The 26,361-nt window shown below is 45.4% G+C and overlaps 1 protein-coding gene across 1 annotated transcript in view; it reads left to right on the top strand.

The window, feature by feature from the left end:
• Positions 1–26,361, top strand: part of LOC105185099 (uncharacterized) — a 156,579-nt gene that overhangs the window by 5,157 nt on the left and 125,061 nt on the right. The window contains exon 4 of the mRNA XM_025304921.1: positions 22,808–22,930. Coding sequence (XP_025160706.1) covers positions 22,808–22,930 — 123 coding nt within the window. The remainder of the gene's footprint in view (positions 1–22,807; positions 22,931–26,361) is intronic.

Genomic DNA, 26,361 nt, shown 5'->3' with positions numbered 1-26,361 from the left:
CGGAATTTCTTTTGCGTCGCAGTCGAATTTTCAGTTGGTCCCTGAGGAAAAAACGGAAGCTTTCGATTGTCGTGACTGAAATTCAGTTGTGCCAACCGAATAGTTCTCCGCATGAAGAGTTGAGAATGCGTCTGCGTGACACTTGGACGCACTCGGGGCGGTCAAGGAGAGCTCGCTAGGACTCTGTCTGATGAAGAGATCGCACTCTCCCCGGTGTCGTTGCGTATCGTCATGCGAGAAAGAGAGAGAGAGAGAGAGAGAGAGAGAGAGAGAGTCGTGTTTTATTAGAGCATGCAATGACGTTAAACGAAGTGGAGCGCGTTGCGCAGCGCGATGCCGTATACAGCTGGTCTCTCATTATACCACATCCCCGCCGCTCGGCTTCTCTCTTTCATCAGCGCGATCGCGCGCGCGGAGGACGAGAGCCGGCCGCTAATAATTGCGCTAGAATCCAGGACTCTTTGCGCGCCGAACCGGTCCAGGCGCAGGCCGATGTACATTAGCCGGTTATACGTTAGCCGTGTAAAATGTGGAAGATGCAACGTCGATAACGCGTATCGGAACGCACGGGTAATAATGATGTCGTCTTGTTCTCCCGAACGAGAGGACAGACGCGAATCGCCGGCCGAAGGATGAACGGCACCGCAGATTTGATGTCGCCGCGATCATTGCCGCCCCGCGCGCGCGTGCGACCGTCACGAATGCGCGCGGCGTGCAAGACTCGAGTCTCGGCTTAGCGGCTTATTAGCGGCTTTTTCCCCGAGAAAAGGACGGACACACGAGTTACCATTAACGACGCGGCTCAATCGAGAGCAGTTTGCTACCGTGTAAGACGTTGTAAGCGCGTGATAAAGCGCTTCTTCCCGTTATCGGCGAAGATCAATGTCTTCTTCAAACCGGGCGCGATCAAGTGACGCTCTCGACGGCCGGTACGACGTACGGATAGTGTAAAATATATGCATACTTTGCATACGGCAATTTGTGACAGCGAAAAGAGTAAAGTGTACGTATCAAGCCGTTCCCGTGAGCACGTGTCAATTATGCGCGCGGTAATTGCAGGTATCGACGTGATAAATCGAGCAAAGATAATCGAGTCGAAATCTGCAGATTCAATGCAGAATTGCGTGATGCGTGACAGTGCGGTGTCTAAAGGCTCGTCTACAATAGCTGCAAGAGTAAGGCTGTAAGGCTGTAACGTGAGCTGTCAGCGAATGAAAATATTTCATTTCGTGTCTTGCAACCTTACAGCCTTACTCTTACAGCTAATGTAAACGAGCCTTAAGACAATTTGGAAGCGTCGTTGATTGAAAATACAAGTAGGACTTGCAAAACAGCTCGAAATTCGCCAAGCAACAGTCTCAAAGCGACTGCATGAAATGAAGAAAATTCGCATGAATTGTCGCGAAGCAAGATCCGCCGTTTCGTTACTTTTCAGGCAGCGCAGAAAAAGTTTTTTCTAAACGGAGACATTCGTGGACGGACTCTGCGACACATTGAGAAAAGAGGTTAATAAAATAGCAGTAACCGCAACAGATGTTGAGTGTTCGTTAATATGGAACAGCAAATGACTTCGTTGTGATAACAAATGATTTGTTGTTCTAGCCAACAATTTTATGATAGGAACAAATGGTTAACTTTGTTATGTTAATCCAACAAATCATAAATTTTTTATTTGCTGGCAACATACAATATGAGCAAAGGTTAGAAATTATGTATGAGCAAATCAGTTATATTAACTCTTCTTCACCGACGTATAATATTGTATGGCAAAATACATAAAATACTTGAGGAAAACATACATGCAATGCTAAAATATGGCGCGTATCATAATTACCAGATGACTCAAATATAGCTCCATTACATCCAATCAACCACTGAATAGAGAAGGGTTAACGGAATAATAATTCTGTATATGTGTGTTTTGCAAGGATTCGGAGAAAAAATAGAACAATATATATTACATTAATCTTTATTTTTAGCACGACACATTATATAAAATTAATAAACTATGAGATAACGCTAAGTAAGATTAAAGGGGATATACATGCAAAAGCTCATATTGCAAATGTACTTTTACCAATGAAAAGGTCTGTAAAAGTGGTTCGTAGCTACTTAAAAAAGCTTCTAGATGTGGTCATCATTTTCAATCATTATTAACTTAATAACCTCTGCGATTTTTACAAAATGGTATTTGACTTTTCTTCTCAGTTTGATCTAATTAATCTTCACAATTTCTCATTTCCAAAAGATCCCGGACATCCTGCATATTACGTTATTACGACGTTGCTACTTTTTTTTTACTTTACTAGTAGTTGTACATCCAACAAACATATACGATGCTCGTATACGATACTCGTATGTTTTGCATCTCCAGCAATGTATACTTGTTAAAGTAACAAATAACGAAAAAGGATTTGTTGCGGTCACTGTTCAATTTGTTCCCCGTACAATTATCAATTACATTCAGTTGTTATGATAACAAAAAAATCTTTTTCTCAGTGCAGTCTTCAGTGGCAAGACCAAATGCACTGTTAAATATAAAGTTTTTCGTCTCTGATTGTATCAACTATTATTTTTAAGCTTATGTACACCAATGGTTCACCATAGGAATGGCGTTTAAGGAAGCTCAATACCAGCCTTACAAAAACACAAGACGACGGGAAAATATTCAATTTAAGATAATTACATTAGAAGGCTGAAAAAAGACTAGAACCGACTATATTCAACGTCCTCCATTTTAGTTCTTCAAGTACGACGGAAGTCGCAGGCTGTGTGCAGAAGTAACTTTAGCCTGAGAAGCGCGATGGAGCCTCTACAGTGGGGGTTCTCAACCGAGGGTGCGAAAAAACATTCTTGGGGGTGCGAGGAAAAGTGATTGTAATTAATAACGATTAAGATGAATTCTGGAATAATCCGGCATTTTTATTTTATTATCATCAAATTAAAAAAATGTTATTAAAATTGTAAATTTTTACGTATCTGTACGTATGTATTTATTACGTATCACTACGAGAAGCTTGATATCATGGATAATCATTTTATAATATTAAAATGATAGTTAATTTCTAAAAAATTGAATACCTTTTTTGATTTTTAACTTCTTACCTTAAAACCCTAACAATTAACATTTACCATATAATCATGTGAATAATCTTTTTTTTTGTAACAGGTACCAAGGTTCGTTAATAAATTTTTAGTTAATATATTTTTGCGAAATACAGAAAAGGTTGGGAAACCCTGCTCTACAGCGCAGCTTCCCGGGATCAACTCCCGAAGCGCCATCGAGAGCGTTAATCCAACGCTACGTTCCCCTATTACCGTAATGAAAATCATATTTAAAAGCGAGCCCTGGGCCGTCGGCCGTGTCGCGCGCGTCTCGCCTTCCCGCGATCTCGCCGTTGATAAAGGGATCGTTTGGAAGCACCGGGAGCGGCCGCCGCCGCGTTATCGCCGATATCGCGGCCACGATGCGGAAGGGGAGAGAGCGCGAGATGCGCGACGAAGGTGGAAAGGAGGCGAAAGGAGCCACGGCGTGGAGCACGGGAGGCGTAAAAAGACGAAGCGTAGCCCCGTAACCGAGAACAGTGCGAGAAAGGAAGGGAGGCCACCCTGCTCGAGGATTACCATAAACACTCCGCGCTCGCCCGCGTCGTGCATGTACGTTAGTGCGCCACTAGCAAGTACACGTGTAAATCCCGTGTTTCAGCTCTTATTCCGCCCGTCGCTTCTCCGTCCCCTCCCCCCCCCCCCGCCCCGCGGCCTCAGCCTCCTCTGCCTGATGACCCCTCGCCCCTGAGCCAACGTTCCCTTGTTCGCAGCGCGGCTACGGCCGGGAGAGACTCTCTTCGTGGTGTGTTCTCTCTCTCCGCCCCCTCTCTCTCTCTCTCTCTCTCTCTCTCCCCCCTCTCTCCTCTCTCGAGGCCGTTGCCACCGGAATCGGCAAAAAGGAGCCTCGGAGCGCCCCGCGGTCGCGTGACTCTCATGCTCGTCTCTCGGCCGTTTCTCCATCTCTTTTCCCTTCTTTATCACTCCGAAGCCCTTTTCGATGCCCATTCGGCCCAGTGCCGTATGTGGGCACGAGGCATGCTCGGTGAAAGTGTTCGCCGCGCAACGCTCGCTTCATTACTTTTGTTGGGCAACTCGGAGCAATCGTCGGTTAAAACGAAGCTCGGCTTCGGCTTCACTCGTTAGATGAAATGTGGAGCGCGAGAATGCGGAGGGCGGAGAGGCTCCTTTCGACGCAGGAGACGCGAGTGTCGTCTTGTTAATTACACGATGTGTTCCTGCGTCTCTCGATCTTGCGAGTGATCGTAATTAAAGTTACCTGATCTGCTAAAATTACACGCTGTAGTTACATACGAATAGTCCGCGGCTGATGTTGTATTTTCATATACAGGGTGGGAAAAAAGATGGAAAGCCTTAAGAATCTCGAAAGATATAAGTTTTACAGAAAAGTGTTTCGGACAAAAGTTATAAGGCTCAAAACGATATATTTACTGATCTTATCAATTTGATCTTGAGCGAAGCTGTCAAGGTCAGGTCAAGGTCAACTTATTTTTTTTAAACAGAAACCTCCATTTTTTATTATGTTATCTTTTTCTACCAATTAATTTGAACAACTTTTGTCTGAAACATTTTTTCACTTACCCAATATATTTTGAGATATTTAAGGAAAACTTTATAACTTTTTCAATATTTAACTTACGATATCTCGCTATTTCAGTCAGAAGAAAAAATAGTACTAGACTTTTTTATTCCATTTGATCTCAAGAACATATTGTTACAATAGTTCCCTAACTTTTGTTAACTTATTGACTTTTGGAAATTTCAAAATCATCAAATTAACAAAAGTCAGAATGCAATTGTCAGGATGCATTTGTAAGGTTGAGATATTGAGCTTTCTAGAACGCCATTCATATTATGATTCATTGGTGTGCATTTACCTTAAAGGTAACAGTTGATACGAGCGACGAAAAACTTTATACTCGACACTGCATATTCCAGCGAAGAAAAAATACTGCTAAAATAACGCGTAAATGTAAAAGTTTTAAAGACGGTGATTCTGATATGAGCGATAGTTCACGCTCTGGAACGCCACGAAAGCTTGAGGCCGACAATTTGGAAACGTCGTTAAATGGAAACACATGTAGAACTTGCAGAACAGCTCAGAATTTACTAAGCGATAGTTTCAAAACGACTGCGTGAAAAGGGGAAAATTCAGGAACTCGGAAAGTGGGTGTCGCAGAAAAAGAAGATGAAAACTCTTTTTCCCATATACCTAATAAATATACTCAGGGTATCCCTACCACGGAAAGAGGGTGAAAAAGCGACGGGAGGTGGCGTGGAGTGAGCAACGTTCGGAAAATGGCTTGTCAAACACCCGAAACCGTCTCGGAAACCCGCGACGTCCCGTCGCAATCGCTACGTTATTGCGTTACAGCCCTCCGCGATAGGTTTCTTAGATCCGGGGCAAATCATCAGCAAGAATAATGCGCTCGATGCGCGCCGACGTTCTTGCGACGGCTACATTGTGTTCGCTTCGCAGAAACCGGCGCCGACCTATTCTCGCGGCGATGAGAGCGAAATAAGACGCCGCTTCGCGGCGCGCCCTCGATTAACCTTTCGAGGCATGTATTTTTCAGAAAATCCGAATCACATGAAAATTTATATACGGGGATTTCTGCGGTCGCTGATGACGAATCCGTTATCAGATTTTCGGAATTCAAGATGGCGGATCCAAGATGGCGGACGTAAAAATGAAAAATCGCGATAATCTGGAATCCGCCATCTTGAACAATAAATTTCAGAATGTGAACCTCGGATTCGTAATCAGCGACCTCAAAAACTACCCAGAGTACAATTTTAGCTAACTTAATAAAAATTCTATGGTCCGCCATCTTGAATCTGTCATCTTGGAAATTTAATTTTGGAATTTGGACTTGAGATTCGTAATCAGCGATCCAAAAAACCCCAAATCTTGATTTTGAGCAAAAAATTCACTCATAGTTCGTGGAAAATGATTTTTTTTGTAAAATTTTCTGTAAAAATGTGTATTTTTCACACTTTATTTATAATAAATGGACAATTTATGCAAAATACTTTTCAACCTTTCATGTACGTTCCCATATCATATAAGAAGCTAGAAAACGCAAAAAAAACCCGACAAGAATCCCTCAAATATGAAATATTTTATGAAAATGTGAGAATAAATAGATGGTAAGTATACTTACCACTATGCCTCAAAGGGTTAATACGAGAGCCGACCGATGCGAACGAGTCGCTCCGGCTCAATCCGTCGCATTCGGCCGCTAATTCGTCGCTATTAACACCTCCGTTATCTCGCGGCAATATCGCGTCGTTAATATGACGGGTCGTTCTTATAAATTAACACGCGTCGCGCGCGCGGCTTACGAAATCCGCGATGTTATCGAATTAATCATCCATTCGATTATCAATCGGATCGGTCGAAACGAGCGACTGTGTACATGTGTGTGTGTGTGTGTGTATGTGTGTGTGTTTATTTATTTGTACGTGTTATCGCCCGCGTCTCGCAACGGCATCGTACTGTTCCTCGAACGGCGAACGTATCATCTTACGATTGGAATGCGCGCGCGCGATACACCTTCCATCACAGCCCGCGTCACTGCCGTATAATTCCGTTGGGATCATTCGTAAACTATGAAATGATAATTAGAAAGCATAGTGTCGGGAGCGGCCGAGACCGCTCCGTGTCTGCCGGCGAGTAGCTACATCGTATATCGCCCGGCGTCGCTCGCGGAGACACGTGCAATCTGCACGCCGAGGAAAAGTGAACTTTCCATCTGCGCGAAGCGGCGGGGGAGCGAAGTCGACGATCGAAACGCGTCATTAGGATATCTGAATCGGCAGAGGGTAGAGGGCAATTAACCCTTTTAGCGCCGATCGACAGAATTGTACCTGAGCAAAGAATACCGAACCAAGTTGATGTGATTTAGTTAAGGTTTGAGAAAAAAAGTACGAACATAAAAGTAAGAATGATATTTACCAAATTGAAAAAGGAACATATTACGAAAGAAAGGGAGAATAAATTAATGCCAAATGTATTTCAATATTTGTCGAAAATCTTACTAATAATGTTTACTCAAAATCATTAGGGAAAATGGAAAAATCAGTTATTTTTTATAAACAGTGCTTGCAAATAAGAAGAATCGTCGTTTGATCATAGTTTGATGTAGAACACGTAGTATAAAGCACAAAATACTGCATTATCAATTATTTGTAACAAAATTACTAATATCAAAGCACAAAGCAAGTATCAGGAGCATCGTGGAATATAACAGGAAGTTAAACCCATAAACAATTTTTTCAATCCGTGGACCATCTCACATAGGACTTCTGAAGAGGAATTCAACCATTTATAATGTTACCATTTTTATAATTTTATAAATTTATTTTGAGACAGAGTTCTCTCGCGATATAAGGCAGTTTAAGGATTAAAAGTTAGACCGCGCGCGTAGACGAGACTCGAGTTATCTTCCGCGGCAGGTGCTCTTAATTTTCTCTCTCTCTCCCCCTTCCCCCTCCCTCTCTCTCTCCCTCCCTCCCTCTCTCTCTCTCTCTCTCCCTCCCTCCCTCTCTCTCTCTCTCTCTCTTTCTTTTTTCCCTTCAACCGATACGTGCTAAAAACTAACCCAGTAACCTAATACACATCCAAGGGAGTCCGAGTCGACGCGTCTCTTCTCCCCCCCCCCCGCCCGTCTGCTGCCCTTCCTCCGTTGAGCCGCCCTTCCCGGCCGACGCTTGAGCGCGCAAAAAAGTCGAGGCCGCTCGTAGACGATAGTGATTTAGTGACAACGTCGCTGCCGAGATTTCTCGCTGATTGTTCGCGCGTCCATGCGGCCGCGATACGTCTCGCAATTAAACACTCGGCGGGCATAAACGGTCGCCGATAAATACGTGCGGCGCTAACCGTAAGAGCCGTAAGAGCCGCATATACGCGTCTTTTCTTGCGCGTATAAAATTCACATGGTAGGATGTGCAATCTCTCTCTCTCTCTCTCTCTCTCTCTCTCTCTCTCTCTTTCTCCCCCCTTCCTCCCTCTTTCTCTCTTTCCCTCTGAGTGAGCTCTGATTGCTCCCTTCTCCTTTCATCTTCGTCTTCTTCGCCTTCGTCTTCGTCGTCTTCTTTTTCTTCTTCTTCTTCTTCTTCTTCTTCTTCTTCTTCTTCTTCTTCTTCCCGCCTTTATACATTCGTGCAATCACGGCAGACTAATTAAAGCCAGTGGTCTCGGTATCGAACCCGATGTCGGGACCTTCGACCACGCGTCTTCTCGAGGAGAGAATAGCGGCGACGATAAAGTATTGCGACCATTACCGAGCAGCAATGACTTATTGCGGGATAAGGAGTAACGTATGGTTACTTAAGGTAGTAATCATTCGCACATATGTTATAATTATCGTCGCGGGCGCGATTAATCATCGCGGGACGATCGAGCCGCCTGGTGGCAGCGGCGGCGACGGCGGCGGTGGTGGTGGTTGGTACTTTGTTGCGGCATCGGCCGAGCGCGCACGCTTCCTCATGAATTTACATGACTCGAGAACGGGGCGAAACCGCGGGAATTGATTCGTAAGATCCCACCGCGTCTCGAGACGATCGATTACGACGACGACGACGACGACGACGACGACGACTGCAAAGGCCCGTTGCTGCGCCGTTCTCGTTCAGTTCGCTTAGCGCGACGTCTCAATTGCCAGGCTCTATGACGCTAATCGCGGCTCTAACGTGTCGGCCTGAGCACGAAGAGACGCCGCGACTCGGCGAAAAGTCGCGCGATTAATGAAGTCGCGTCGGACGCGTGAATAAACGCCGCCGATATCGCGGAGCAGAGCAGACCAGACCAGACCAGACCAGACCAGACCAGACCAGACCAGACCAGACTATGCTGGACGCGTTCATGCACGCGTGCGTTAAGGGGACTGGAGAGTCAGACTGCTGAAAAACCGTGCTTGTTTTTGATAATATTTTGTGACGAACTGAATAAATGTGCAAGAATGAAAATTTTAGATATATCTATACAACATATGAAGAGTAGAAAAATTTTGTTTTTTAACGAATACTCATATAAATATACGATATATATAGCTGAAATATACTCTCCTTTCTTCTTCAAGTTGTCGTTTTTGCAGTAATATCTCGGCTCTCGATGGTCCGATCAGAACGAATTTTAGCTAGAAAGCTTGAGGAGGCTTATCATTGTTCGGTGAACCACTACAAAAACAAATCGAACAAAATTAACAAAATGGCAGCTGTTATTAGGAAAAAGTCCAAATTTCTCATTTCTTTTATAATAAAAAAAATTAATATCTCGAAATGAAATATTTTGACGTAATTGTCCATGGTTCATCTGAGAGCCAGATGAACAAATATTATTGCTTTGAAATTTCAAATCGATACAAAGCTCAGTTTCGGAGAAATCATTGCAAAAAGTTGAACAACATAATTTCAAGAAAAACCCGTTAAAAATTTAAACGCATATTTATATGAATATTCGTTAAAAAACAAAATTTTTCTACTCTTCATATGTTATAGATAAATATACCTAAAATTTTCATTCTTGCACATTTATTCAGTTCGTCACGAAATATTATCAGAAACAAGCACGATTTTTCAGTAATCTGACCCTCCCCTCCAGTCCCCTTGATACTCACAGCCTACGATCGCCGCCTCTCGATATGTATCCATAATATAATTACGCTCATACGCGGCTCTCGCACGGCCGATCGACACCTTCGACGCATTCCGAGCCGCTTGACAGCGCGCCGAGTCGGCCGGCCGTTTCGATAAGAAAACCGCCAAGTCCCTAAGGTCCGTCTAATCGTCGCGACAAGTGCCGCGATCAGTTTCGCCGTCCGCGGCAACGGGGAGAGGGAGGAAAAACTCGCGGTTGTTTATGCCCCGGGATCGCCATTAGCGTAGCCTACGTCGCCGACGTGGTGTCGCTGTGCAAATGTACTCGTATATACCGGTGCTTACTTGGTTCTTGACCCGCACTCGATACCATAGAATGGCAGCGGGGACCTATGGGAGGCTACTATGGAAGCAACGGAGAAGCGCGAGAAGCGAGAATATCGTCGCCCGAGTCGACCACAGCCGCTAACAACCGTCGCTCCGGTGCACGGCGCAGCGGAAGTGTCGATGAAGATTATCGGACGCCTCTCCCGCGAGCTGCTCGTGCTTCTGGCTTCTGCCAGCTGGACCCACTTCGTGCAGGGTAGCACGAAGTCGCGCGTGCGCGTGCGCGTGCGCGTGCGGTGCTTGTCGAGTATGAAATTCGGCTGCGCGACTGTTGGGCAGTAAAAAATATATTTAAAATTGGGAAAACGAAACATCATGTTTCCTTTTAATGTTTAAAAGTATTTTCATGTTTTAACATTTGCATGTCTTAAACATATATACTTTTGATTTTTATTGCTATTTGAACTGCTATTTGGCTTTTGATGCGGTTTTGAGCGTAGTCGGCGGCTTAATAAGAAAACGTTTTCTTTAAATCATTTCATTTAAATAAATTATGAAATGTACAGGGAGTCCGGGATCATTTAGAGATAAATAATTGTGAAGATTAATCAGACCAAACTGAGAAGAAAAGTTTGTCATTTTGCAAAAGTCGCAATAGTTATTAATGATTAAAAATGATCACATCTCTTTTAAGAAGCTCTTTTAATTGATAACTTGAAAATTTGCGTATTTATTTACAAAATGATAAAGGATTTTTTTCTTCAGAATATCCTAGCGACAGGTTCAAGACTCAAGAAAGTTCAATATACTCATATTTATCGCTTGACATAATAGCCGTCATATTATTATAGATTAGGTGATTACGAACAAAAAGTCCTTCATCATTTTGCAAATAAATACACAAATTTTCAAGTTATCAATTAAAAGAGCCTCTCTAGATGTGTTCTAGCCATGTTCAATCAATAATAACTTAATAATTATTGCAATTTTTGCAAAATGGTACATTACTCTTCTTCTCAGTTTGATCTGATTAATCTTCGCAATTTTTTATTCCCAAAAGATCCCGGACACCCTGTATATACAAGATGTGAGTTATGAAATAAATAGATGTAATATATATATATATATATGTAACAATTAATTTTTTAATAATCGTACAATAATATATACATTTGATAATTTTACGTTGAAAAGTGATAAAGTAACAAACACTTACAAAAATACATATTTAAAAAAAAAACATTTAAAATCCTCAAATCCTTAAAACATGTTTTGTTTCATACAAAGAGTTTCAAACATGCCAATCCTGCTGTTGGATAGACGGGAGAAAGCTTCGTCTTAGAAGCAACAGTATTTAATCGCAAATCTGATCGCCATATGAACTTGACAATTCGACGAGAAGGATTACGATTTCCGCTGGAATGAATTTTGGAAAAGAAAGAAAGTTCTCTCTCGCGAAGGGATCGACCGACCGACACGAGCGGTGCCGTACGCCTGTCTAGAGTCGTATTCTCAAAGCGTGCTTCGTTTTACTTGATTTTAAAGCTACCGCGGACGCCGCGGAGATGTAAGAAAATGCGATTATTCGCGAGTGAATCCCGCCGGTCGCCGTTGCAAGCTCTCGTGCGAGCGTTTAATTTAACGGTGTCATAGTAGGCGTCGCTTGACGACGCCACGTCGTGCGCTTCACGACGACGAGTTTCGTCTTCGTGGCGTGTACTAACGATCCGTTGTGACAACAAAGATATAATGTTTTTCACGGTTATTAAACACGTCCGGCGGCGTCGCGCCACAGGCACGCCCGTTACATGGCGGCGATGGTGCGAGTGTAGAGCCTTGGGATATATTTTATAGAACCGGTATTAGGGAGGCGCCCGTACCAGCCAACCAGCCGCCATTCCCTTCCGCATCCTGGCTTTTTACCAGAGCCGCTGAAATTACGTGAGAAAAGCGGCGATAGAGAAGTTTCGATTACCTCTCCTAACAGGCGAATCGTTTCAAGGGTTATTCGGAGAATACATTCACAGCAGGCTTTCATCCCCTTGTCACATCCAACGTTCAAACTTTGAATGAAAAACATCTGGACGAATTCCAATCTGTTTCCTTGCAAAAAAGATATACATTGGCGAAAGAGAGAGAAAGAGAAAGAGAAAGAGAGAGAGAGAGAGAGAGAGTTGTCGATATTGTACCAGCTCCTAAATTGTACCATCTTTATATTTCATAGAGTCCGAAAGCCTAGCGCCATCTGCATATTATGCGAGGTTCATCTATCGCCGTAAAATTAATAGAGGGAAGTGAGTGTTTGTGCACAAAAGGATCTTGTCGAAAAAAGCAGGAAAAGGTTTTCTTACTTTTAGAAGCAATTTTACCCACTTTTACACAAAAGTATTTAGAAAGCTTCGAAAGGCGTGCTAATTTAGCAGTTTGTCATTTTTGCTACATTAAAATCGACATATTTGCGTGGCATATTTTGAACATAATCTTACTCTGCGTATACTTTATTGCCATAATTTGAAAAACACTACTCTTAAATCGTAGCATTTATTGCTTGCCTATATTGTACCAGTATAATTTAGGTATTTTCAAGAGAAACTACATCTGTAACTATTGTTCTTAAAGTCTGTAGAAAGCAGTTTATTTCTTTTTGTGTTACTATATTCATTTCTTGTTTTAATTGAGGAACAGATTTTCGTTCAATTATTGTTCATTTCATAGTTAAATTTTAAAAACGAACACATTTTATTTGCATAATTTTAATTTCAAAGATATAACAGATAAATTCTATAATTTTTACATGTTACATGATCAATAAATCATGATTTTATGAATATAAAAATAAAAGTCAACTTTCATATAAAATAAACTTCATATAAAAATGGATATAATTTTAATAATTATTTTAATAAGTAATCTTAATGTCTATCTTTAGTTAAAAAATATTTTTATTAGTTTTTCATATAAGCCGCGACCTTAATTAATTTCTTAGTCAAATTTTTGAAAACAGAAATGTTTTATTTTTATAATTTTAATGTTCATTTTTCTTTAATTAAAAAATTATTTTCCAATCTCTTATATAAACTATAATTTCAATTAAACATGTATTTATTTAAATTTAAATTTTTTATAACTTAGTTAAATTTTGTAATTTATTTAAATTTGCTGTGTTTTATTTTTATCCTCTCAGTTTTTTAATTAGTACGGTGAAGGAGATACGATACAGTTTGGGAAATTCCATTGTACAGTTTAGGCAACTAGTTGCCAAAATTTTACTACTTGTAGAAGTTTAAAAAAAAACGTTTCTGCAAAAGATATTGTAGTACGAAAAATCTTGAAAAATTATAAAAAGTCTCAAATAACAGATCAAGGATAACTTTCAATTAATCTTTATCCCATTTTTATTAAATTTTATTAAATTTTATTTGCAAGTTTATAGAGTTTCCATATTCCATATTCTTCTCCGAGGAAATTTTCAAATCCCTCCGAGTCTTCCAGTTTCATCGTCTCGAACATCGAACGAGAATCTAAATATTATTTTTAGACTCAGATGTTTCATCTTCCCGGCCAATCTCGATCTCACGCGAGCGCGTTTTCAGCAAAACTATGTCTCCCCCCACTAGCGCCAAGTGTCGCAACTTTCGCGAATCGGCGCGACTCGTCCTTGCGCAATGAGCGGGTCGCATTGCTCGAACTAATCCGTAGCATCCGATGAGAGAAAGAGAAAGAGAAAGAGAGCAGTCGTTCGCTGGCGAGGAAAGAATCAGCGCAGAAACGGGATCATTGGGAAATCGCGCCGAACAATGGCCGGCTTTCGCAACCGCGGCCGCATAATCGACTCACACACACACACACACACACACACAGAGAGAGAGAGAGAGAGAGAGAGAGAGAGAGAGAGAGAGAGAGAGAGAGAGAGAGCCGGTCGCGTCGAGGCATTACCGTGCCTGAAACTGCGCCTAGGCTATTCATTCGGCTAATTGAATGCGAATCGCTGAAACACCATGTGTGGGATCCGCTCGTTAATTAACGACGAGCCGTAACCGATCACTTGAACGGTCGGTTTATGCGCTCGCTGCGCGCGAGCAGCGCATGAATCATGCGAGAACGCGTCGTCCCGCGCGCTGAGAAATTTCTAACTTCGATGGGATGAGCAGAGGAGGGGGAGGGGGGAAGATAATCCCGAGGATTCTTGCACGATATCAATTTACGACGAATTGATACGACGAAAGAAGCAACGCAAATGTCTACTTTACGCTTCATAATCGAGTCGAATTCGCGGCCCGTCAGATCGAGTCGCTAACGACTCGGCCGAGCCGAGCGACTACATAAATTACCGCGGCGCGGCGCAAAGAGAAAGACAGAGAAAGCAGACTATCGCTCTCCTCGTCGCAGTCTGAATCGCACGGCTCGGACCGGCCGCTGTCGAACAATAAAATCATCTCAATTCCCGCCGTAATTACGAGAGCGCCAAGCAACACGTCGCGCTCTAATCTCCCTCGTGCGCCGCGCGCAGGGGGGGGCTCGTCGCACCTGCTCGCAGTTGTAATGCTCACGAGGAGAGGTGCAGGCTGAGTAAGAAAGAGAGATAGAGAGAGAGAGAGAGAGAGAGAGAGAGAGAGAAAGAGCTCGAATCGCGGCGCTTTTTCTCATGAGTCATCGCAGATCCCATATTTTTCAGCGACCAGCCGACACCGTAAACTTACACGCGCCGTAAGCACCCTCCTCCCCCTTGCTCCCCCTCACACACTCCGCGTCCTCCACCTTGTTTTCTCCTCGCGCGCCGCGTAACACCCGCACGCACGCGGCATACACGCATATAGCAGCAATAAACGTAACACGACGTGGATGAAACGCCACCCTCGCGCACCACGCCGGCGCGGGCGCAACCTGCGGAACTCGAACATTACCGCGTGATGCCCTCGTGTGGTGCGTATATATACATATGTGTGTGTGTGTGTGTGTGAAGAAAAGCCCAGAGCGCTCATTGTCCGCGTGCGTGCATCGCGTGCGGCTGCGGCGGATATACCGCACATACCGTTTCGCGGACACGCACTATACGCGGCACACACGCGAACGTACCGGACGGCGTTATAGCCGCCGCCGCCGCATGCAGCTCCGCAACATTCTCTCTCTCTCTCTCTCTCTCTCTCTCGCGGTGCACGTGTTGCAGTCGCGTCGCTCGCGCGCCCTCTCTGTCGCGCGCTCATCGGCCGTCTCGCTCGCTCGCTCGCGCGCGCGCGGCCTCGCGTACGTGCGTACATAAGCAAACCTGTTGTTACCGCTCCTTCCCGGCGTTATCTCTCTCACGCATCGGGCGCCGATTTTTATAGGCGAGATGATTCACGAGGCAAGTTCATCAAGTCTCTCTCCCCCCTCTCCCCGCGTGCCCTTCCGCGGCCGTATCGCGCGCGCGCGAGCGAGCGAGCGAGCTAGCGCGCTTTCACGGGGATTAGAGAGGACGCGAGTTCCCTTATTCCTCTATCTGTACTTCCTTACAGCGGACTATCAGTGGCGTATGCCCCGGCTCCGCGGCAGCCGCTCGCACGATTTTCGAGTCTCTCTCTCGCTCCAGCGCTCGGCCGCCTGTTTCTCTCCGTCGCGTCCGCGCCGGGCATAAATTGCGCCCCGCGCCGGCGAAGCGGGAGGAGTCGCCTCGGCTCCGCTACGAGAGGAGGACATACTTTAGGTGCATTACACTCCATTCATGCGAGCACTGAGCGTTATAACTGTATGTTTGAGTTCATGCCAAGAGACGCGGTTCCAACGGCTCTACGTTACCCTCGTGCTCTTTCTTCGTCGAGAGAGAGAGAGAGAGAGAGAGAGAGAAGCGGTGTGCGCACATGTGCGTATACTATACTCGCTAGACTTTACAGATATGTGCAGTACTGGACTCCGAGGAGGCGAGAGAATTTTAGGGCCTAGGTAGTCGGTAAGCTAAGTTGTAAGCGAAACGGAGAAATGGTCGCGAAACGAGAAAGCCGCCGAAAACAGAAGCCGCCGCGATGCTTGAGAAGAAATGCGGCAAGGATGACCACATGTAGAAAAGTGACACGTACTCGAAGCAATTTAATGATGACAGATAACGATATTTATTCTCGTACAATAATCGTGACAAAAGCAAACAAAGCGTAAGCGAACAAAGCCGAAAAGCAAAAATGTAAAGCGAGTAAAGTGAAATGTGCAATAATGTGCGAGAATAATAATGTGTCCCCTCCTTTTCCTCGTTGCTGCTCTTAAATCTTTGTTTCGAATCGGCCTGGAGGCTTCTTATTGGCCCAGCACGTCTGTGCTGATGTGCCCGCGGATAAAGGCAACGGAGCCGTCATATTACTCGGCCGACATGATTATCGGCGATACGAGTATGTTGTCAAATACATGCTAATCAAAGACTCACGAACAATAGCTAACGTTCAAAACGACAGTTTCGGTCGGCAAGTCTATTTGTCTGAGATCTGTTGATGTTCCTCGTTTTTAACTCGTTCTCGATCGAATCTAACGGTTCTATCTAATATTCCGCGGTCTCGACGGAGTTTATCCGCTAACTGTTCACGGAATGAAATGATTGCTGGGAAATCATTGCGCTACGCGACTGTCGCGCAAATGCGGCCGAAGGACGGCGACGACCGGAAGCAGGCGCGGCCGAACATCGAGGACACCGAAAGACGAAAATTCGGCGACGATTGAGGAAAACGAAGGGAACGGGCGCGATTGATAACCGCTACTTTCGCTCTCACACGCGCGCGAAAGGTGAAACTAAAATTTATGGGTCGTGTCTCCTTAAGACGTGTCTTACAATCTCTCGCGGTTCTCTGCCTGTTCTCTGATTAGGCCCGTCGCTCGACGCGCGTCCCCGTGTTTAGTTCTCTATCAGCGACTCCGCTCGCTAAATCAGCCTGCCGCACGTGTATGTGTGCGTGCGCGCGCGCGCGCGCGCGATGTGATTTGAAGACTTTGCAGCGCGAACGCGCGGCATGGCACGACGGAGACGAGAAAAGAGACACTGGGACTTTAACCCTTTAACGCCTACTGCTAACTATAGTTACCAGAAACGCATTTCAGAATCCATAACTTGGTTAAAAAAGGGGATATTTTCGTTTTCTTTGCACCTGCACTGTAAAGGTGAATTCTTCTTCTAAAAAATGGTATATAGATTGTATGTAGATTCGGTTTAGTCTGTTTTAGCTTTTAGGTTTAGTTTTAACGATAACATGTTTTGTCAACTTCCAAGTAGGCATAGTTAGCATTGTTACTGGCATCTAGAAGTGCACTATAAATGAATAAATAGATTGGTATCTGTTATAATTTTATACATTTGGAAGCTTTCTCAGATGCAAAATGTGAAATTAAAAGAATATAGAAATTCAAAATGGCGAATCCAATATGGTGGACACGAAAATCAAGAAATCAAGCTATTTTCGTGAAACCTGGTGACCTAGAGATTTTTATGCGGCGAAAAATGAAGGAACGATTGACTATCTAAATGGTGATCTGTAAGATATTCTTCTGAAATAGTAAGCTTGACGCTCTGAATGATAAACTTCACTCACAAATATAGTAAAGTTTCAGCTGAAAAATGTCAAGCTGACTATCAGAATTATGTCGTATAGATGACCCTTCATTTTTCTCTGTATAGCTCGCTCATTTCGTATATATGCTTTTAGGATCCAAGTCATATTTACCAATAAACAAACAACGAACGATAAAAAAAATCCAAATTAACGAAACCAACAAACAAAAAGCGGAAACTTCGTGTGCTCATTTATTATATTCCATTCCGGGTAAATAAAGATCAAGTTCTGAATATGAGTTTTATGTTTCGAGGAATTTCTCCAACCATTAGGTACCATGATATAAAATTATTAAAACTAAAAAAAACAAAGAAATGCAACCGATCAGGCGTGTTTTTCGCTTCTAGGAGTAGTTCCTACTTGGAAAGGTAGTTTCTCGTAGATATAAAATTCCGATATCCTTTTTTTGGTTATCACTACTTATAGTCCCGGTTCAAAGAAACTCAAATCTTATTCTCAAAACACTTGTGGAAAAAGTCGGACGTTAAAGGGTTATGGGGGAAGAGAAGTCGCGCCGTTATCTTTGCGCTTAAATCGAATACGGATGAAATTCCGAGGTTCATACAAATGGACGACACACACGGGAACGTCCGCGCAGCTTCCTGCACCGTCGCTGTTGGCGTTCCGATCAGCGAGGACGATCAGCTGTGTTACGGGACCCACCCACACGCTCGCGCGGTTACACGTACGGCGGGAGAGACCGCGTCTTCTAAACGCGAGACCCGACCGCAACCACGCAAATGGTCCGGTGTAAGACGTAATCGGGACAGTTCCCCTTCGGAAGAAGTTAATGCCGACGAGAGCGTTACGCTTCTTGCGATCTCGCTGCGCTATATAGTACTCCGACTCGGCCGACGACGACGACGACGATCGACACCTTCGTCGTGCTCCCCTTTGTTGTCCTCCGAGCGTAATTTTTATACGTGGCTCGACAAGCGGGACAATATGCAATTTTTGTCACGAGTATGATAAATTCTCCGGAAACCGAAGAGTTTCGTGTGTGTCATGCACTGAGAAGAAGACTTTTATTGTCACTTTTATTGTAACAACTGAAGGCTTGCCGTTTCATAATTGTACGAAGAACGAAAAATCGAGCAGTTACCGCAGGAAATCATTTTTCGCTATTCGTTACTTCAACAAGTATGTATTACTGGAGATGTAAATCATACATGTTTAATAGCTTAATATATGCAGGGTGTCCGGGATTGTCCGGAAACCGGAAAAATTGTGAAGATCAATCGGATCAAACTGAGAAGAAAAGTCGTGCACCATTCTGCAAAAATCGCTATAGTTGTTAAGTTGTTGATAATTGATTGAAAATGACCACATCTAGTGGCTCTTTTAATTGGTACCTGGAAAATTTGTTTATTTACAAAATGGTAGGTTTATTCGCAAAAGGTCTTTCTTCTTCATAATGATCTCTAGCGATAGCTTCAAGTTTCGGGGCTCAAAGTTCAATATATTTATATTTATCGCTAGACACAATAGCCATCATACAATTGTAGATTAAGTCATTCTGAACAAAAAGGTCCTTCACTATTTTACAAATAAGTTGACAAATTTTCAAGTTGTCACTTGAAACAACTTCTAGATGTGGTCACTGGAATCGTTAATAACTATCGCGACTTTTGCAAAATGGTACATGACTTTTCTTCTCAGTTTGATCTGATTAATCTTCGCAATTTTTTGTTTCCAAAAAGTCCCGGACACCCTGTATACGTGACTCTTCTGTATATCTTCTGTCTATATTCTGAACTCTCACATACAAAAGCATCTCTGAGAGTAATTTATAAGCTTTTCTAAACTGCGAACCGCTTTTACAGGCTTTTTTATTGATAAAAGTACGTTTGCAGTACGAGCCTTTGTATGTGCATTCCCCTCGACCTTACTTAATCTTATCTGATAGTTTATTAATTTTATATAATACGTCGCGCTAAAAATAGAGATTAATGTAATAATACGTCGCTCTATTTCTCTCACCGAATTCTCGCAAAACACACACACACACACACACAAAATTATTATTTTGTTAATCCTTCTCTACCAGTGTTTGATTGGATGTAACGGAGCTATATTTCAATCATCTGGTAATTATGATACCCATTGTAGCATTTTTAGCGCCAATAGCGCCAGTGTAGTTTCATCAAGTATTTTATGTATTTTGCTAAATATCATACGTTGGTGAAGAAGAGTTGATTAACAACTGATTTGCTCATACATAATTTCTAACTTTTGCTCATTTTCTGTATCGCTAACAAATGCAAAATTTCTGATTTGTCGGATTAACAATAACAATACCATTTATTCCCCTTATAAAATTGTTGATTAGAGCAACAAATCACAAGTGAGAAATCATTTGTTACCACAACAAAGTCACTTGCTGTCCCACATTAGCAAACTATTTGTTGCGGTTACTGCTGTTTCGTTAACTCGATAAAATCTCTCTTCTCAGTGTGAAAAGTGATGAAAAGTGATATTTGTCTGTTGTGTGTAATTCGAATTTTTTCACTTTGCATCTCTTAGCGTCTCTCGAATTTTCTTCCTATCCCCCGAGAAATAACTGGTTGAAATCTGCGGCTCTATCGAATTTGGTAAAATTGTATTTCAGTAAATTATTTTTTAAGAATTTACGCGTGCAGAATCTGCACGCCACGTAGTATTGCCCCTGAAACGTTTTTTTTCAAACTGGTTCCTCCTCGAGTTCACGTAAAGACCGGGGGAAGCGCTGGTTGCACCGAACAATTCCACCTCATGAGTTTTGCATTACAAGCTACGCACAACAATGCCTTGATCGCCTTTTCTTTATGGTTATCGCGAAAATGAGATGTAACGCCTTTCGGTTGTAGGTGCCCACAAACACGCGCGGAAATGTTTCCGTAGTATTTACGATGACGCGCGAGACGGTTTGTGCGAATCGAAGAATGTGGCAAGAAGGTAGGGAGGAGAGGGGGTCTTCCCTGCTCCTTCTTTTAATGAGATAATATATATGCGCGGCTATACGCGCGGCCAGGTAGAATTTGAAACTTAAGCATTATCATAAAAAGCGTCTCGAGAGCGTCGGGCGCAGCGGTAGAAATCAAATTATAGAGCGAAAGATCCGACCTACTTTCCACGTTGCGTGCTCATGAAATAATACCTATATTTAACTATCCTCCTCGAACCATTAAGGCAGCTGTAACGCGGCGAGAAGTTCTATCATTGCCCGGTGAAGTCTTAACGACACGTGTCCTCCGGTCAATGTTTCCCGTCTCCTTGCCCATCCCTTGCCCCCCTTGCGGCGGGATACGCCGAAAAATATCCCGCGGAGAAAAGCCCGCCTCGAGCCCGTCGGAGGCGGAGACAATCCGCGCCTCCGACGAGTCTCCGCGGCAAAAACAATCCTCGCAGGATCTCTCGTCCTGCGCGACCTCGCGACCGGAATCATCACGAATTTCATGCATTTCCCCGAGTCAATCGCGATCGCACTAGCGATCGCGATCGCTAGTCGAATTTATGAAGCAACCCACCCATCCTAATAGGCATTCCCCCAGCAGCGAAACAACAGAAGCAACGGCAGCCACGATCGGCGTGTAATTCACGTGGGGGGAGAGGGAAACGTGCGGCGATCTGATCGCATTCGGCGGGCATTAAAGCGAACGGCGAGCGAAAGAAAAAGTCTCCGAGAGAGACGACTCGGCGCACAGACGGAAAGAATAAGGGCGCCGTGAGCCCTCCGGTAGCGAACGGACGCAGCGAGCGTGGAGCTCGACGAGGGAGGACGGGGGGGAGGGGGGAGCGGGGCGTTCTTCGAGATGGGCGATCGCTCCGCGGCGCGGAATCAATATTGTTGGATTGCTTCGATAACGCCTCGTAAATATAATAAAGCCCTCCAACCCCACCCGTTCGCTTCGCCCTCGCTTCGCGTAGCCCTCGCGCAAGGCAGACGGCTGCCCAACGGTGAGGAGGAGAAGAGTAGAGAGAGAGAGAAAGAGAGAGAAGGAGAGATAATGGTCGGAGCCCTGGGCACCCAGTGAGTCGCTTGGAGGGGGCGCGATGGTAGGGCCCCAACGGCTCTCCCCTTCGCCCTTGTCTCGCTCTACCACCGCGTCGTTTTCGTTCCTTCTCTCTCCGGCCTTCTCTCTCCTCTCTCTCTCTCTCTCTCTCTCCCCCTCCCTCTCTCTCTCTCTCTCTCTCTCTCTCTCTCTCTCTCTGTCTCCCTACCTGTTCGCCTCCCTCTCCGCTTGGCGATCCCTCACCACATAGTAGCGCAGGCAGACCTGTCGGGTACCAGAAGAGCCGACTCAGTGAGTTTCAGCCCGAGCCGGCGAGCGCTTGGCACTCTCCGTCTCTCTTTCTCGTCCATCGCTCGTCCCCGAGCGAGTTCTCGCCAGGGGTCTCGGCTCGGTTCCCCGAGTACGTCCACGGTGATAGCCGAACATTCTTCGGCGGCTGTGTGTGGTCCCCTCGCGGTCCCCCTCAAGCCGGTCGGGTCCTGTGCGGTCCGAGGAAAACGGCCGCGACACGAAGCATCGGCGAACGTCGCTGGGGAAAGGGGGCACTCGGACGGACTTTTCCGGAGTTCGAGCGAGGCTGTGTCCGCGTGTTCCCCGCGAAGTCTCCAAGACCGTCGAGCCGGGTGACCGCTCGGGTGGGTGGTGGGTGGTGGTTGGTTGATCGAGGGAGGTCGGCCGAGGGTTTCCGAGGTGCGACTCGACGACGAGCGCATTCCGGCCGGTGAGATAATCAGCCGACCGGGCCAGCCGTACCGCGCGCGGAGACTTCGACGACCGATACGGAGGATGTCACGCTCCATGGACCACCCTGGCTGCCGCGGCCGTCGCCGTGTCGCGGTGGCGATGAGCCCGCCGGCGAGCTTGCGGTGAAACGCGGCGTCGCGTGTGCGCGTTGCCTCCCCTCTGTTCCCTCGTGTTCCCAGTTGCGTAGTGAACGACGGTAACAGTGTGACGACTATCTCTCTCTCTCTCTCTTTCTCTCTCTCTCTCTCTCTCTCTCTCTCTCTCTCTCTCTCTTCCTGGACGAGTGTCATTGGCGTGTCAATGAGGCTTCTTCAAGGACGTGAAACGACGACGTCGCTCGCAACGGAACGTAGCTGACGCGGCGAGATTGGTTTCTTCTTCGAGTGATGATCGCGGAAGAGGGGATCGCAGTTTCTTCATCTTCTTCTTGTTATTGTGTTGTTATTGTCGAATCGATCGGCGGACGTGTGGTTTACTAGAGCTAGCGAGAGAGAGAGAGAGAGTCAGCTCTGAGAGGCGACGGGTCTCGCGCTTTCTCCGTCTCTTGTATTTTCGCACGACGGGACGCCCGTGGGAAGTTTCGCCACCAATCACGGATTAACGCACGCCGGAAATCGCAGCATGGAAGACATAAGCGTGAGTACTCGGCTGTAATCGCCTCTCTTGTCGCTGCGCGCTCGTTAAAGCGGAGACCAAGCGGCCACGGCTCACCGAATGCCGTTCGCCGTGAAAAGTGAAAATTCATCGCGCAATTTCCACGGCCCTGTGATTCAGCCGGGCCGTTCGCGACAACCTCATGCACAGGCGAGCACAGCGTGTGTGCTCCTCCTCTAAGGGTTGTTCTCTCTCGTCGAATTTTGCGATGCTTGCGCTAAAGCGGATAAACGTGTCGCGCCCCTTCTTCTCCTGGTTTGGTCTCGTGCTTTCTGTTTGTGTCGCGTCACTTCCAACACGCGATATTTATTCGTCCTCGTATAAATCGTCGCGTGGCACTTCTCAACTTTTGTCTTCACATTTCACTTTTCCGGCCCACCCAGGTCGGCACCTCGCTCGTACGATCGTCACATTTTACATTTTACCGTCTACGCCGCAGTAAACTTGCAACTTATCGCGAGCATACAACTTGCTTGCAGCGATAAAATATTCACGCGCGATACGATTCAATTATGTTATCTTTATGATCGACTCACTGGGGGTCGCGGGCGACCAACCCTCCCGGCGAAGGGCGAGCTGACGGTCGCCGGTGATTTCCGCGGCGATCGACGTGTGTTAATCAAGCCCGGTCGACCGCACCTGATCTACACGTCGCAAGCACATTCCTGTCTTCACCGAGGACAACGAGCTGCGCTATTTACCTCGGATACGCCGGAGCGACGTTTACACCGAAGTCCCATCGCGCGGGCATCGTGGCGAATCGAGCGAGCGTCAAGGCGCGCGCGACATTAGACGGCTAAGGGGGGAATTTCCGCCGGCGCGGCGAGGCGCAAAAAAGCGAACCTGCCGTCGAGCCGGCGAGCAGGCCGGGGATGAATTCGGCCGCTCGTTACACCCCGGCCGATTAGTCTCGGGAGACGACGACGCGCCAGCCGGCCCGGACGGGGCCGACAGATCATCGCGGCGTGTGTGTGCGTGCGTGCGTGCGTGCGTGCGTGCGTGCGTGTGCGCAGCGAGGAGGCGAGCGGCAGCGCGCGATCTCCGGCGGGCTTATTAGCTCGCATTGCTCGACTCTGGCGCGTCTACCGCGGCCGCGGGACAATGCGCCCGAGGATTGCATATTGTTGTTTATATTTACGCGTCGCGGCATAAATCTTCGTTTAAGTCGCATTCAGCCGCGCCATAACGCCGGAGCGCGGCCGCTCGCTCGTCCTTCGTCCGCTCGCGATCAGCCTTGCGAGCGAAGCGCGCGCGCGTGGTCTTCACGGATAACGCGCGGTCTTCATTAAAGCCGAACTTCTTTGCGTGCCGGCCGGCCATTAAGGGCGAAGGACCGGCCTACGACTAATTTGTAGTGTAAATGAGATCTCGGGGGTCGTTACACACGTGAAACAACGTCATCCGCGGCCGAGAGAGCGCCGCGAGCGTCGTCGGCCGGCGTTGCGGACCGGGAGATCGGTAACGCAAATAAACAATCCTCACATTCTTTTCGCGTACATGCGTGCGAAAGTGCAACGCGTGTTCGGTCGGGCGCAAAAATCGCAGCCGGGCATTCTTTCGGTCGGAACACGCTCTCTCCGCACACGCTCGCCGCACAGTGGATCGAAACGGTGTGAAAAAGGTGGACATCGAGCCAAAAATAAAAGTTCGAATTTCACAACTTCATCTACTAGAATGTATTGTAAGATAGTTCTAATATATGACCCGAATGCAGAAGATATAAAGTAATGATACATAATATAGATACTGTAAGCGTCCAAAGTCTCGAGTTTCTGCGGTGAGTAAAATGCGTTAAGCATAAGTCGTCCATTTGTGTTCGCTGTATTTTATATAAATAATTATCGATCCTTGTCAGCCTTATAGTACACAATTCTATGGTTCTTCAAGAACATTTTTATCCGTTCATCATATTCGTTACCAGATTTTCTTATATTTTGCGCATTTTTCTCTATGACGAATTAGAACGAAATCGTAACTCAACTCATACATATTTAGTGAATAATTAAAAAAAATGTCCATATTTGTCCAAGATCTACTAAATAGGATTTAAAAAAATCATTCGTGTAGTAAAAATCCGTATAGGTTTCAGCTGCGATCTCGTGCGATCTTTTCTCCTGTACATCGTATAGTGGACAGAAACCATCTAACCTATTATGAGACAGAATTTCGCCCAGAAATCATTTGTAGTGAAAATTTCAGTAAAATTTCTGTTTATATTTCCATAATATATTTATAACAATATTTTTTTTTATTCAATTTTAAATATTCCTGTTTGGTTTCAAGTCAGCGTCACGTAGATAAGATAAGAAACAAGACATAAATTTTTTTCAATCTGTTGCAACGGATTGAAAAAGAATCGCAAAATTTCGTCGAATAGTCCTTTCGTTTAAGCCAGTTTTATACACACGTAATTAAAGGATTTGCGAAGAACCTCTATGCTGTATTGTTATCCTTGGCTGTTTTCACGAATTTTGTTTCACAAAATCCACCAGTCTTGCAATTTTCTCTCGTGTTTTCATACAGATTGTTTAGTTTTAAAATTTTCAAAAATATGTAACAAATATTTTATTGATTGAATTCATGCAAGAAGATTTGATATAACTTGCCCAAAGCTAGCTTGTTCCTTACCTTCACGTGGTGCTAGCTGTTGAAACCGAATAGGAACACTATATATTTATTAATATATTCGTTACAATACTATTATTATCAAAATGGTATACAAAAATATTATAAATAAAATATTTTATGAGAATTAATTTCATTAAAACTTATTCCTGCACAAAATTTTGTTTCCGAGCAGAATTTTAGTCGATGTCCACAGAATTTGAAGTTTCGATCCACTTTGCTCCGTGCGTCGAGCGGCACTCTCGCGAGATTAAGACATTATTCATAGGAGGACGCGCTCGGATCGGGGCATTCCGCCCCACGTGTATGGTAATGCGACGCGCTGCTTTCGAAATTGTCTATGCGTGCGCGAAAGCCGGACGGCTGAGCCGTGATGAGCACCTTCGCGGGATCGCGGCGCGCGGCAATTTTCGCCGACTAACTGACCTGCCCTGTTTATGCAGCGCGGGCCGATCGGAGCGGCCATCCGCGCGAGCATTTAGCGTGGCCGAGAGTGGCTGTGTAATATTTCGCCTAGGCGCTCGCCGGGATAGCTCGGAATAGCGCGGCTGTATCGGTGAATTACGGCCATTAAATTATGAAGATAGCGGCCTGCGCGCGCGAGAGAGAAAGAGAGAGAGAGAGAGAGAGAGAGAGAGCGCGTTTTACGAGAATGATTTCGCCGCGTGAAGGGGAATTTATTCGCCGCGCGAACGTTGATCCTTCCGCGCCGGTAATGGCGCGCAGCCTGGCAGCGCCCCAGTGATGCGACTCGATCGCGGATCGCGTCGAGCGCGACGGCGGCGCCT

The sequence above is a fragment of the Harpegnathos saltator genome, unplaced genomic scaffold (genome assembly GCF_003227715.2).
Source record: "Harpegnathos saltator strain DR-91 unplaced genomic scaffold, Hsal_v8.6 scaffold659, whole genome shotgun sequence".
NCBI classification, from domain to species: Eukaryota; Metazoa; Arthropoda; class Insecta; order Hymenoptera; family Formicidae; genus Harpegnathos; species Harpegnathos saltator.
Note: the sequence above shows the minus strand (reverse complement) of the source record. Positions and strands in the feature narration are given on the sequence as shown.